Raw genomic sequence first — 15393 nt, 5'->3', positions numbered from 1 at the left:
GTATTAGAAGGGACCAAAGACAGTCCAAGATAACTTTGGCTCTTGATCTGCAACATCCCATCTCTCACAATCACAATGTTCTGGTCAGCCAAGGTCACACAGTCTGCAGGCTTTTCAACATAGATGTGGTTTCTTCAGAGAACTTCAGTTCACAAACAAAAAGAAATGTTTATAAACATAGAATTTATGTGAATAACAAATTTCTTTAGTTTTCCAAACACTTTGGGATTTTAAGAATTATAAAATCTGTTATAAATTTGAAACGATATTACCAAGGAACAGACCACAATTTTTTCTTACCCAAGTGGTCTGGTGCTTTGGGAAAAGCAGACTATTAGGCTACTTTTTAAATTTAGCTCTCAGAATTATTTTTTTTTTCTGAAGAGGTCAGCTAATTCTCAGCCTTCAAAATTCTGATACTTTGTTCATGATTTTGACTTATTTAAAATCTGATTCATTACTGATAAAGTTTTGATGTTTTCTTTCTTTATGCATACCAACGAGTAACATTGATCATTTAGTCCAAATACCAAAATCAACTAATTAATAAAAGACGAACCCCAGAAAGTTTAGATACCATTTAAGTTCTCTTTATCTGTACTAATTTCCAAACTAAATGTAAATAATTTGTCTTTACCTTAGAAACTGAATATTTTCTATCAGAAAACATTTCTCTAAATGAAGAAGACAAATAACTAGAGGCTTGATTGTCACATTTTTCTTTTTAATAATAATTCTCTTCATATACCATAAAATGTGACATATAATTTGCCTCTGCCTGCATACATTCTGATAATAATTCTCATTTATAAACTATGGTGCATATGATAGAAGGTATAAAGCGAGTCATAGATAACTATATTATTTTAGATCTCTCTATGCTATTGCTTTCGTTTGTTTCTGTGTATTTAATTTTGTTAATACTAAACAGGAAGCATCTCCTATTCCTTAAATGGATTTCGATGTATGAAAGACATCGGTGAACTGGCTGCTTGTCACCTGCTTGATACTCAGAGCTGAGGTCACTAAAGCTCCCAAAGCAATCGTCAGCAACAGGATGGTCTGAGGATCCAGAGACCAGTGACTCTGGTGGACTTTCATTCTTATTCTGAAATAAGACCAGGGTATCATCCAGACCTTGTCATTTTATGTGCAGCAGCCAATTCTGAATTTCCTCTTTACTTGGGCATGGCTGGGAAGAAGGAAGAAGCCAGATTGATTTGTGGCACTAAATTTTTTTTCAAACTTCTCTTCCGTCCTCCCTGTGAAATAAAGGGCATGTTATTTAATAACTAGATTACAGAACAAACGATTTTCCAGAGTCAAGTTCAAGTTTCATCAGTACAGAAAGTTTTTAATCCTCCTGGTGTGTGTGTGTGTGTGTGTGTGTGTGTGTGTGTGTAGTCATTTACTTCACATTCCAATGTGTCTCCAGACAAAAGAATACTACAAGTAGGAAGTAGAACAAGGGTATAGTAGAAGAATAGAAGTGAGAAGTTTTAAACCTACTTTAACTGGACAGTTATCCACTCTAGGGCTCAACTGAGAAACATGGGAAGGTTTAGTTAAAACAAACTTAGCTAATTAATAATTAATCTTAGTAACATCAGATTCTGCTGACCAGTAGGAAAATAAAATCAAGTGATGATCACACAAATGAGAAAAATGAGTTGGTTTTGAATTGGATATTTTTGGAAGAAAAAAAAGATGAAACTTTAAATTCATTTAGTTTAATTTAGTTTGTATTAAGAAATATCTAATTTTATCACTAATGTCCAACCAGCATTTAAAATTGACACCATATAGAAATTTTGAAAGGCTTGGTTATATGATTTTGCAACACACATCAACTTAATGTTATGATCTATTGTAAAGAAGACAGAAGGAAAAAAAAGAGGCGAATTATAAGGTAAAACAAAAACAATAAACTACTAAAGTCCAGATTCAATCACTCAAAGATTCTTTAGGCTTAGACACTAGTAGGTCATGTGCCTGCTCCTCTTGCTCCCCAGAGACAAGGTTAGGAGGCTTAGTACCCAAAATCACTCTACTGAAACCAAGCTAAAGGAACTTCCCAAGCTGCATGGGTCCTTCTTATATTTTCCTTTTTGTATTTCTTTTATCTTTTTAAAATAAAATTTACTAACTAAAACATACGCCTGCTACAACTTCCTTCTTTCTTTAACTATTTTTGGTAGTTGTAGATGGACAGCATACCTTTATTTTATTTGTTTATTTTTATATGGTGCTGAGGATCGAACCCAGTGCCTCAGACGTGCAAGGTAAGCGCTCTGCTACTGAGCTACAGCCCCTGCCCTTATTTCTTTAGACTTAATTTTTGGAAGTAAATTTGCTAAAGAAAAAAAAAAAAAACATTTGGTTTAAAAAGTGTTTTGATATACAAATTTCCCTTCAGTAAAGGACACAGTTCTTAAATTAGATATAATACATCACTTTAGAACCTTGATTCAGGTTTATGAAGTCCTGGCATCTCTGTTCCCTTATGTCTCTAACTCTCACCTCCCTTCTCACTGGAAATTGAATCCCGAAGCTCTTTGCCACTGAGCTACATCCCCAGACCTTTTAATTTTGAGACAGGTTCTTGCTAAGTTACCGAGAGTTTTGCTAAGTGGTTGAGGCTGGCCTCCAACTGATCCTCCTGCTTCCGTATCTGGAGTCACTGGGATTACAGGTGTGGGCCACCACTTCCAGCTCAAGGCAACTTTTGATTTTCATGGGGAATGAGGAAAATAGGAAAATAATGAGGCAAGCCCTCCCTGACCTGCCACTCAGTTAATACATACTGTCCAGCAGAGTTAGCCTTAAGAGACCTGGAGGGATGCAGTGTGCCCACGGTGCCCCAAACTCCTCTTTCAGACATTCCTAGTGCCTGACCACTCTGACTTTCCCAAATGCATTCTTGCTCCTATTCCCAGTAGCTCTTTAAGGCGTTTGTTAATAATAGGTAACAGGATTAGAATGTTGCCTCTAAAGAATATTTATATTTTTATAGTTTAGACTTTTGAAGATCCTAATTTCTAGTGATGGGAATTTGTGAATTCCTCTTGTTAGGAATTTGGGGTTAATAAAAACTCATTATTATATTCAGCAACTTTTTTCGGTGTCTCTTTTGTGTCAAGTCTATTCTAGATGTTTTACAGGACAGAATAAGTAAGACCAAGTTTCTGCCTTCATGGAATTTTCATTCCAGTGAGAAAAAAAAAAAATGAATGATTTTTAAGGAAAAAAAAAAAGAAGATGCCATGGAAAATGTCTTAAAAAAATTCATCAGAGCAACAGAGAAAAATCAAGCTGGGAGAAGGGAAAGAGAGTGATGGGAAGGGATTCTTAATGTTCATTATTTGTACACTCTAAGAAGATTATTCTGGTCAGGAGAGACTAGCAGCTCATCTCTCTCTGAATTGTATTGTATTATATTTAAATATCCAGGCTCTAAAATCAAACTTCTGGGTTTAAACCCCAGCTCAATTATTGGGTTCTTTTGGGATCTTAGATAAATTACTTATGTTCTGTGCTTCAGTTTTCTCAATTGTAAAATGAGTCTGATAATTGTAACTACTTCAAAGAGTTGTTGCAAAGATTATGTGAAAGACTACATGTCAAGTGCACAGTATTGTACCTGGCATACTAATTTGAAAATAAATATTAGCCATTATAGTTGAAAATATTACTGAGTTATAATTTTTCACCTAAAATAAAATCATGAGAAATCCTCTGTCATTATATATTCTTTGGAAAAACTATGAATATGCTATAATATATATATATATAATATATACCATCTTTCACTTAAATAATTTTTCTATGATTGGATATGTGCCTACAATTTTGGAAATGGGTTGCATTTCACAAAGTTCACATTCTTCCTCTCTGTTTCCACATTTAAACTTTTTGAAAAGGAATATAATATGTGTTCTAATTTGTTTTCCTATATTATGATTAGTATTTTATAATTTTGTAGTTTCATTTGCAGGAAATTTATAAACCATTTACAGAAGTTAGTACTTGGAGCCAGCATTTCTATATTTTAAAATAGGAAGTCACAAGAAATGAGGATGTCTGTTATTGGACTTTTTTCATAGTACTTTCTCTGCTTTGTGCTGTGAGCTTCCTGATCTGTGAATAGATTTCTGGTGGCTTTAACACTGCCAAGCACATGATAGAATTTTTAGGGTATTCCATAAATGTTTATTTCACTAAATTGAAATCTTGAATCCAAACTTTCTGAGGGCACTTTATGCCCACCTTCCTAGAAATGTTTCTTATGAGACTAGGTATTGGGTGTTTGTTTATTGATTTGATTTCATCCACCATTTTCATACTTAGGCTGTTTGGCTTCCTCAAGTTGCAGAAAATCAACACACTGGTGGCTTTAATCTGTTTTGGTTTTCAGATTTTGTTGTCCTCTTTTAAGTACACAATTTTCTGAAAACAAGTTTAATTTTATTTTGGAAACTAATTTCAACCCATTAACCATGCTTAATTCTTTTCTTCATTTAAGCCAGAACAGTTTTGTTCTGCTTTGTTTTCAGTTCTATTGATTGAACCCATGACCTTGCACATACTAGGCAAGAGCTCTACCACTAAGCTACATCCAATCTTTTTATTTTTATTTTGAGATATGGTCTCACTAAACTGCCCAGGCTGGCCTGAAACTTGCAATCCTCCTGTCTCAGCTTCCTGATTAACTGGGTTACAGGTGTGGGTCACCATGCCCAGCACAAATAATGTTTTTTTTTTTTATTGTCTTTTAGTTTTATATTATTTATATGATGATGTTTCACCCATTACTTAAGACAATTCCAAGTAATAGTACTATTTTTATAGAAAACTCTTCTATTGCCGAAAGCTCTCACTGGAAAAATTGGCAGAATTAATAATTACTAGGAAGCACTCCTAATATCCTTAAGTACACAAGCTAACAAAATTATGGTAAAATTTCCCATGTTAATTAATTTTACTTAATTTTAAACATGTTTAATGCTTTTAAAAACTGTTGTGTTGTTGTCATTCTGTTTGTTATCTGTTATTGAATTAGGTGTGGATAATAAAAATTATTTTCTTTCTGTTTTTAATCTGACTTCATGGCAAGGGCTGTATAAAAACCACCATGTGCTGTTAGATCTTCCTCTTAGTGTTTGATATATTTGAATCACTAAATATAAATCACAACAGATTAAGTCAGACCCATGCAAGCTTCTAGAACTAGTGGATAAGGAATAAGGTTTGATTTGTACAGACCATTAATCTACTAAAAATGAGCATGACATGTAGAGTGAAAAAAACCTCAGCTTATCACTTAATTAGCATGTGATAGTTGGCAAGTCACTTGATCTTGCTTTAGGATCCTGTTTTTCTTCCCCAGATCTAGGATGGAACTAACATTTTCTTTGAACTTATTGTGAAAATTAAAAGAATCATATATAAAGATACATTGTAAACTGTGAAGCATTTTATGTTTTTCCTGTTTATACATGGGAAAATTTCTTGCTGGAGAGCCAGAAGCTGACTGAAGCCATGGCTCCATCTTATAGGTGCAATTAGATTAAGAAGCAAAGTATGTAGCATGCACAAGGCTCTGGGTGCCTTTCCCAGCACTGCAGAAAATAAAAATAAATAAAATGAAGCAATGATGGATGTTCAGTGTTTGACTGTTGTATCAAGTTGCCTAGCTTCTAAAACAGCTCAGTGAATAATTTCAGTTTTGAAGCACTAGCAGAGCTTCATTCACTCAAGCTCCCAGGTTCTATTTGATTTTTTGTCCTCTCTATCCAAAAAAATTCATGATTTCCATTGCACTGATCTAAGACACATAGATCTGCAATATTCAGTAAAAAAGTATGAACAGAAATAATTTTAGGCCTAGAAGGTATGTTTCTAGGAACAGAAAAATAATTAATAATTAAAAACCAAACAAAGGGGATAAACTGTAGAAGTAGAATCAACTGTGGAGTTAGTACTAACTTACTTTTTCATGTTGAACATGAATTCCCTTCTTCTTTCCATCTGAGGATTCCTTTTGTGCTTCTGAACCAATGAGTGGAAGGAATCTTAAACTAGTGGGGCTTGTTACCTGTAAGTCATAAACAAAGAGTCAGACGTACTTAATGTGATAAATTCCATAATGTGAATTCTCGAGTGGGAAGTGACGGGGAGAACCACACTTCAACAAGACCCCTCTTCCCAATTGCCCACTGTTAATTCTTAATGGTTTACTATTAGCATCATCTATTGCTTAAATCTTTGACACCTATTAAAACGAACATATCCTTGGAAAAGATAAATAGCATTTAAGATTCAAGTTGATACTAAGTTGAAATATTTGTTCTTTGGTTTATTATTTCTTAGGTTCATTAATTAGTTCTTTAACACAGGTAACCTGAGGTGGACACTTGAAAGTAGAGATTTGAAAGAAAAGGGTTGGGTGAATCTTAGAGGACAGCACAGGCACAGTGTGATAGAGGTGATAGATCAGTGATGTTTAATGCATAGAAAGTTATTTGGCAGGCTCTAGCCTGCAGAGTATGATGAGAATGTTATCAAAATGAGGGCAAATAATTCTGGCAGAGACTGGATCATAAGTCTATATGCCAAGATTTTATCCTGTGGATGATGAAGAGCCACTAAGGTAAAATTCAAAATAGCTACCATGTGGAATGGTAGAGATAAGTGATTCAAGCTGTTGACACCCAAAACTCAAGGTTTCTGGGACTGGACATCAGCTGTTGATGGAAACATAAGTGGGTTTAGGGATGTGATTTCCCCCAACCTTGCTTGATAGTGCAGGGTGAGAAACAAGAAGTCAGCTTTTTATTGTTTTGTTACTTCTCCAGCTCTACAAAATGCCCCAACTCACCCTGTATATAGGAAGAGAACCAAAAACAATTCCAGCCTCTCTGTTCTCAGTCATGAAACCTTCTAAGGCGTGTCTGTGAATCTGTAAAACAAAGGAATGAATGTTTTGTGAAAAGGGTGCATTCCATCAGTAGCAAAACACCTGGTTCAGACCCTGACTCCGTCACTCTTACTAGCTGCATGATCTTAGCAAGTTCTTTCCTTGCCCACTGATTGCAAGAATCAAAGGAGATCATATAGATAGCCAAGTGTTAGCGAATATAAGATTTAGTACCATTATATTCTTATTACTAGTAACAACAAGACAAAAGGGAATTGACTGAAAATAAGTGAATAGATTAATATTACATAACTAAGAATGAAAAGAAATGGGCAAAACAAGATTGCTGATGACAATCAGAGAATCCTAAGTGAAATGCATTTCAACTCAAATTTAGCATTGATTCTTTTTTATTTTACTACCTAATCAAGTAAGAAGTTGGCAAGGCTCATAATATTGGTGAGAATGTGGTCAAAATTTTCATGTTGAACGTGAGTATTTCAAGGGCTCTATTATTATTTCAAGGGCTCTATTAGCCCTTTTAAAACCCCAAATTTATTCAATGTCTCAGTTGTTAACTGTTTTTTTTTTAAATATTTATTTCTATATTGGATGAATATTGCCTCTATTTCTAGGTTGCACTATTTCAATCCTATTCCACAAAACTGAGTATCTGTTACATGTTATGCCCATAAAGAGCTATGAGTTAGTAGTAGAAGTGGGAAGTAAAGACAAGGATATAAATAATTGTAATTCAATGTAGAACATGCTAACTAAACAGATCATAAGACATGAAGAGAAAGATTGGAAAGCTTGGAGTCTTAGGGGAAAGTGGAACTCACTTTTATTGAGAATTTAAAATGTTCCTGGTATATATTTTCTCAATCTTCACACAACTTATTGAGGGATTTTCAAAATAAAAGATGAATAAAATAACTTATCTAAAATTATACTTAAGTCTGTTGGACTCCACAGCCTGTGTCTGCCCTACCTATCACTCTGTCTTCATGGAAAAAAAAATCTGAGTCCTATTTGAACAGAAAGGTAGGGTTTTAGAAAAAAAAAATGAAAGGTATTAAATATTTATTAAGTATGAAGTAGATAGTGTAAAAGAATATTGATATAATAAACCCACTGGCCTGCTCTACAAATTGGAATTATACCCTCAACTTTGAAATCTTCAGACTGCAGTTCCCTGGCCTCTTTCCTGATCTACATTTCAGACATTGATGATTATCTTGAATTTCATGTGTTTGATTTACTTGCTTTTATTTTTATATAATTTTACCTTATATGCTTTATTTCGGAGTGGGGGAATATACTGGATATTGAATCCAGAGGTACTTAACCACTGAGCCACATCCCCAGCCCTTTTTATTTTTTTTATTTTGAGACAGGGTCTTACAAAGTCACTTAGGGCCTCACTAAGTTGCTGAGGCTGGCCTCAAACTTGTGATTCCCCTGCTTCACCTGAGTTGTTGAGATCCCAGATGTGTACCACCATGTTTGGCACCTTATTGCTTTTTCCAAACCAATATTTTTTAGTTTTGCTCTTTCTTTTCTTTTTACATAAACTGAATCAATATGTAAATACTCATATAAAACTTCTCTCATTCAGTAATGTTTCACTCATCCATGAAGGTAAGTGTTAAGCTAGTACATTTACTTTCACTGTTGTATACTAAAATGATTTACGAATATGCTATAACTTATTTGCCCATTACACTGTTGACAACTATTTAAATTTCTTTCAGATACAAAGAATATTCCTCTGAGCTGTACTTATTCCTGTCCCCAAGCACATATTCAAAAATTTCCCCAGGGAATATATTTAATAGGGCATGACTATTTTCAACATTACACATTTAAAAATGCCATGTTGTTCTTCCATGTGGTTCTATCAAATAACACCATCACCATCGGCAGATTAGTGTTCTGATTATAGTGAGTATCATGAGACTTTTTTATTTTTGTCAACCTGGTAGGTCTAAGTGGTATCCCATAAAATTATTGATGTGCACTCCCATGTTTACTAATAAGAATAAGTATATTTTCATGTTTATTGGATTTTTTTTATTTTGTAAAGAATTTATTCAAGTTTTCAACCATTTTTAATTGGACTGTTTTTTCTCATTCATTTTTAGATCTTTATAAATTCTGGAAAGTAATTTTTTTCAGTTAAAGTTTTCTGGTTTTTTTTGCTTTGTTGTGTGTGTGTGTGTGTTTTTTTTTTTTTTTGTTTGTTTGTTTGTTTGTTTTGTTTTGTTTTTAGCTACCTTTGGAGAAGAAAGAGCCTTGAAAAACTTAAAATCCTGTTCCACTTCAAAGGGCTTGGGAGGTGTGCGTTTGAAAAGTAATGACATTGAGCTCATCTTTCTCCATCTGCATACAAAGATACAAAAAAAGAAAGTTAACTTCATACCTGTCCCTTATATGTCCTGTCAACTAAACAAATACCAGTTATGTATTTCCTCTTCAGTCTCCAATTTCTAGGTTTTCATGGCACAGTACTAATGACACTATGTCTGCACCTGAATCTTATTCCATTTAGCTTTTTAGATTTCCCTCTAGAAAAACCACATTGTCTTCTTTTCTGCCGGAACATTCCATGTAATTAAGTTCATAAATAATCATGGGGAGTGGGGGGGGGGACCTGTATAGCAGGGCTGGAAAACCTCTTGTGTAAATCCTGTGCTTGAGTTCTATGTGACCTGAAGTTTCCCCTAGAGTTAGAACTAACTTATGGAGACATTTAGAAATTCACAGCTAGGCATTAAAAACATTTTTTAAAAGACAATAAATAATACATCCTGAGATGGAGTTACTCTACAGATAAGGCCAATTTTGCTACAGGAAAGCAAAATTATTTCATAGTAAACACAATGTGTACACAGATCCCATATTTAGCTTACCCAAATACACTGTACCTTTTCATACTTCTTTATCTACCATTTACATTTATGCCCACTCTTTGTAATGGTTTCCATTCTTTGTTTCACAAATATCTTTTGAGCTCCTGCTGGGTGCTGGCTCAGAGATAAGAACTAGGGATTTATAAAACAAGGAATCTATGCTCAAAAATCTCACGGTATAATGATGAAGACCCATATTCACATATTAGAAAACATTGTTTAATATGTCTTAAGTTATGACATTATACCCCATAAATTTGTACAACTAAAATTTTGAAAGTACTCTATATTATCTTCTCATATCTCCTTTTTATTTCTCAACCATTGCTATGTGATTTTCACCAATCACTTTACTGAAGTTACCCTCTAGAGTCATAAGTGACCTTTTTATGCCACACCCAGCATTTACTTTATTCCATAAATGTGTCCTTCTCTACTTCTTCACAGAACACTTATCTCCTTCCTTGATTTCTACTATACTATTTACTTATATTTTTGCTTTCAACATCATAGCTGTTCCTTCTCAAGGTTTTCACTAGTGTCTCTTTCTTGGTCTACTCTTTAGAGACTGTTTCTTGTTTATCGCATAGTTTTCTGCTTTTTCTCAATCAATACACAAGACCTTCATGACTTATCTACACTGAAAAGACTGCTATGCAAAGGACTTCAAAATCTGTGTTTACCGCTTTGACCTCTTTGAGGATATACAGATTTATCTGAGTGCTCAATAAATACCTCCACCTGGATGTACCACAAGCACCTGGACGTTCCAAAACAAACCCTTCTCTTTTTTTTTACACTTGCTTTTTCTCTTCTATATTCTGTTACAGTGAATACTGTTAAAGCTTAAAAATTTTAAACTTACCCATAAAGAAGTCCATTTTCCCTATAGACTTTTCAAGCTTTATCTTCTATCATGTCTTCCCACACACCCGCTAAAAGCTAAGCTTAAAAACTATAGCACAGTTTCTCATTATTTGGTGCCTTTCTTTAGGCAATTGCCTATTTGGTCTTTGGTTAAATTCTACTTACCCTTCTGTTATTAAAAATGGGATGTTCCTAGTTGGGTGCAGTGGAGCACACCTGCAATCCCAGTCCCCCAGGAGGCTGGGGCAGGAGGATTTCAAGTTTGAGATCAGCCTTGGCAATTTAGCAAAGGCCTAATAAACTTAGCAAGATCCTATCTCAAAATGCAAAATAAAAAGAAATGGGGGTGTAGTTCAGTGGTAAATCTTTTCCCCCCCTGCCCCACCCCTACCAAAGAAAAAAGAATTGGATGTTCCTAAAAGCACTATTTCATGGAATTAGAGCTTTTTGTTCACATCTTTCTCCCTTCTACTGGGTTGCAAAATTATTGAAAAGTTGTGGACTTTTCACCTTTCAATTCTTCATGTCCAGCAGTGTCACAGTATCACCATAGGTTAATTCTTGTCTGTTCATCTAAAGAACAAACCAACAAATAACAACAACAAAACCAACTATCTCACCTTTCCCGGTCAAATATTAGAGGATATTCATATTTTTTCCTCTTGTCTGCCAACTTGCTTTCTTCTTTTATTTCTATGGGGGCTTCAGTAACATCACAAGGCAAAATGAAGTCACTTGTTTGGGATAATTCAAAGAATCTTCGCTGTCCAAAATATCCACAATAGTGACCATTGAGGGCATGCCAGAGCCTGAGAGAAGACCAAGGAAGGGAGGGAAAGTAATTGGGGAATCAGGGGAAGTGATTCTGTTCATAGATCACCTATATAGTTTTTGGTGGTCTACCAAGGATTTAAACTCAAGTCCAAGTCTCTTCCTACAAATACTGTGGGAGCTGATCATTGTGTCAACTTTTCTTCTAACCTAGGGCCTCAAGCATGCTAGGCAAGTGCTCAGTCATTGAGCTACATACCCAGCCCTTAATGTAAACATTTTTATCAGTTAACTCTAACCCACAACATTTTAGGGAACGTCAGTTTGAATCTATATTTGATACTCATTCATCAAAGTTAGAAAACAAAGAAGACATTTTTCCCCAACAACGCTGTTCTCCCCTTCAAGCTAATCAGTATCCACATTGACTGTCTCTTTGTTAAATTAGGCCTTAAAATGGACTATATCTCAGCTGCCTACTTATAAAATCAGCACTAAACTAGTGAGAGGAGAGACCTAGAGATGCTTTTAGCAATAACAAATTCCTTTCAAACTCCTTCCACAATTCCTACTCTCATGGAAAAACCACATCAATTTTTATAGATGAGTTCTGATATAGGATGGCAAAAGAAGTAGTTTTCTACCCGTATGCATTATTTCAATATCATTTCACTCCACGTGACTTAAAATGATATAGAATATCATTAGTGGAATATGTGCCTTATATCTTGTGGAAAAACAAAATATTATCAAAAAGATCTTCCTTTTATATCTTGATTTCAACCTTAGAGCAGGAAATGACAGAGGTAACAATCATTTGCCCTGCTGCAATGACTCAGAAAGTGGACAAGCTAAAGGAACTAAAAGTAAGTAGATTCTACAAAGGCTAAAGAGTAGATACTGAGAAGACAGAAGTGGAGGTGTCAGTCTGGACTCCTCAGATATGACAGTGTCCTGAGGACTTCACATGAACATCTCACATCCCTTACATATTTTAGTTCCCTAGCACTAAAGGGAATGAGATGGTCCTTTAACCCAATAAGTCCCAAGTTGGCAATTCTGTGACTATTTCAATGAAATTGATACAATTGCTTTAAAATAGGTTGAAATTCATAACTTAAAGCTTATATATCCTTTATATATTTTTCATATATATGTGGAAATATGTGTATTAAAATACATATATGTGTGTATATATAATATATAGTATATACTATATATTATATGTATAATATATATAATATGTATTATATAACATATGTTATCCTCTATATGTATATTCAAATGCTCTAATAATTCACCTACTGTTTTTTCAAAAGAATAGAACTCTAAATACATAATAATTAGCTCAAATCAACATAAAAAATTAATACCTATTATAGTGGTATGTTTGTTGCTCAATTTAAGTTTTTATAGGTGTGCCACACCTGTGATAGTGGACCCAAACGGGTTAAACACAGAAATTAGAAGGTTTAGAACAACTCTAAATTTATTCTGCTTTAGACCTTGACTGAGTAACTTTTAGTCTCCTTGTTTCTTGGTGTTTCCTCCTTCATGTGGTGCTTTCCCAAGGAACTGTTCCTACCTCAGCTTTATTTCCTCTATTGTGGACTCTTGGCAAACTTGAACCACACTGAATTTTTTTCTTTACTCTAAACTCCTATTCTATGTCCCAGGCTTAAGCCTCAGTTTATGTTTATTTCCTATTAAAAAATCAAAATCTGGGCTGGGGATGTGGCTCAAGTGGTAGAGCGCTCGCCTGGCATGCGTGCGGCCTGGGTTCAATCCTCAGCACCACATATATAACAAAGATGTTGTGTCCGCCGAAAACCAAAAAAAAAAAATAAATATTAAAAAAAAATTCTAAAAAAAAATCAAAATCTTTCTGACAAGATTTAGAGTATTAAAATTCCCTGCCTTTTTAGATAGTGGCAGCTCATATGAGCAAAAAGATGTGGCTTAGTTATGAAAAGAGCTGTAGTCTGAGATTGCTATTAATAAGGCCAGGCTCTTTGAACTGAGTTTCTAGAGAGATTTCTACTTAAAGGAATCATCAAAGTAATTTATCCATGGCATGGATAGCTAGTTTGAATAGTGCTATGGTCTGAATACTACTCCTCTTATTCTAACTTCAATTATTTTAAGAGCATAATTCATTACCATGATTTTAAGATAATTCAAATAGACTAGCATGTCTTAAAGTCCAGTGGCTCAGGAGGCTGAGGCAGGAGGATTTCAAGTTCTCAGACCTTAACAACTTAACAAGATCTGTCTCCAGATAAAATTTTAAAAGGGAGGGGGATTTAGCTCAATGATAGAGCAACCTGGGTTAAATCCTCAGTACCACAAAAGTTGAAAGTAAAATATAAACACCAATTCATCTCTAGAAATGTTATGATATTTCACTTTTTTCTCTGAAATATGTGTGTATGTTTTTAGTATTTTGTGTGTATGTACTTAGCATTTTATAGGTAATTAAAAACAAGTAGGTTTTGCTAAATCAATCACATTGTTAGTGAATTAATTGGCTCATAACTTACTTTGCCAGTATTAGATGATTTGTTAGGTTTTTTGTTTTTGTACTGTTTATTATTTTGAGAAGGGATCTTTCTGTGTAGCCCAGGCTAACTTAGAACTCCTGGGCTCAAGCAATCCCCCGTCTCACTTCTCAAGTAGCTGGGACTACTAGTGCACATCATTGCACTCAGTTAGATGGTCTTTCTATAGTTGTTTTATAACTTCTAATCCTAAGCCTCCTTTTGTGGCCTTTCCTAGGCTTGGGTTGAGCTCTCTGAGCTGCCTATCTGGTTTAATTCTTTGAAATAATTTTACAAAGAGTTGGATTGAAAACATTTATTATTACTTTTAAATGTAGATGAGCATAACATTTCGTTTCCTTGGATACAGAAAAAAAAAATTCCAAATCAGTGAGTCTTCTCAAAGCCCTTTTTTGTCACCTTTCATTTTTTATTAATTTATTTTTCTATTCGGCTTACCAAGATTTTATTTTAATCAAATACTTCAACATTAGCATAAATCCTTTTTTTTTCACTTCTCATACTCAAAACCCTGAATTCACAGTAGGAAACCATCTTGGCCTACCTTATTGAGCCATCAACGGAAGCAGTAAGCACCACTTGCTTGTCTTCCACATAGATCACTTGAACAATTTCTAAAGAATGAGCCCGCCAGGAGAGCAGCTGCCTGAATTTCTAGATAGCAACAACAAGACATGTCTCTTGGAATAAGTCAAGAAATACAATGTTAAAATTGTTCTTTTAAGGAGCAGTGTTGGTTGGGCTCGGTGTCACACACCTGGAATCCCAGTGGCTTGGGAGGCTGAGGCAGAAGGATTGTGAGTTCAAAGCCAGTCTCAGCAAAAGTGAGGTGCTAAGCAACTCGGTGAGACTCTGTGAGGATGGCCTTAGGCATGAGCCTAAGCAACTCCACTTTAAAAACTCCAGTTTGAAACCTGCAGTCTCACTAGGCGCACCCACAGAGGCCTTCAGTATGGCCTCAGACAAGGTACTTCCCCTCACCCTGATAAACAGAGTGAAGCCCCTGGAAGGCTGTCCTCGCCTGATAAGAGGGAAAGAGTGGAGACCACCAGAATAGATGTTTCTGACCCCAGGGTAAATGATGTCACTGAGAATCCAGTGGTAGCTGATAAGGATTGAAAGGGGGGTCAAAAGCCCCCAAATTTAGTATCAATAATAGAGCTGATGAACAGGGAGTCAGCCAGCCGAAACAAGGATGTACTCGAGCTGGAGAGCCTGATGAGGACCTATACTGACATGCCATCACTTGTCATCATTCCTGATCCTCTGCGTGAACCTCACCACTCTCAAACTCTATCACCTCGTCTGGACCTTGGTGAGAGCCACAACTTCTCCCTATGACCCTCTCCTCAACCGGTCGTCCACTCCA

The 15393-nt window shown here is 35.2% G+C and overlaps 1 protein-coding gene across 1 annotated transcript in view; it reads right to left on the bottom strand.

Annotated features, from left to right (window-relative positions):
* Positions 1-1178: 1178 nt before the first annotated feature.
* WDR64 (WD repeat domain 64) overlaps positions 1179-15393 on the bottom strand; it is a gene marked incomplete at both ends in the record, with an annotated part of 144767 nt that continues 130552 nt past the window's right edge. Inside the window, 6 exons of the mRNA XM_081298203.1 lie at positions 1179-1262; positions 5990-6094; positions 6878-6958; positions 9193-9298; positions 11316-11504; positions 14569-14678. Of these exons, the coding sequence (XP_081154329.1) occupies positions 1179-1262; positions 5990-6094; positions 6878-6958; positions 9193-9298; positions 11316-11504; positions 14569-14678 (675 nt within the window). The remainder of the gene's footprint in view (positions 1263-5989; positions 6095-6877; positions 6959-9192; positions 9299-11315; positions 11505-14568; positions 14679-15393) is intronic.

This window comes from Spermophilus citellus (assembly GCF_964194105.1).
Source record: "Spermophilus citellus genome assembly, chromosome: 6".
NCBI lineage: Eukaryota > Metazoa > Chordata > Mammalia > Rodentia > Sciuridae > Spermophilus > Spermophilus citellus.
Note: the sequence above shows the minus strand (reverse complement) of the source record. Positions and strands in the feature narration are given on the sequence as shown.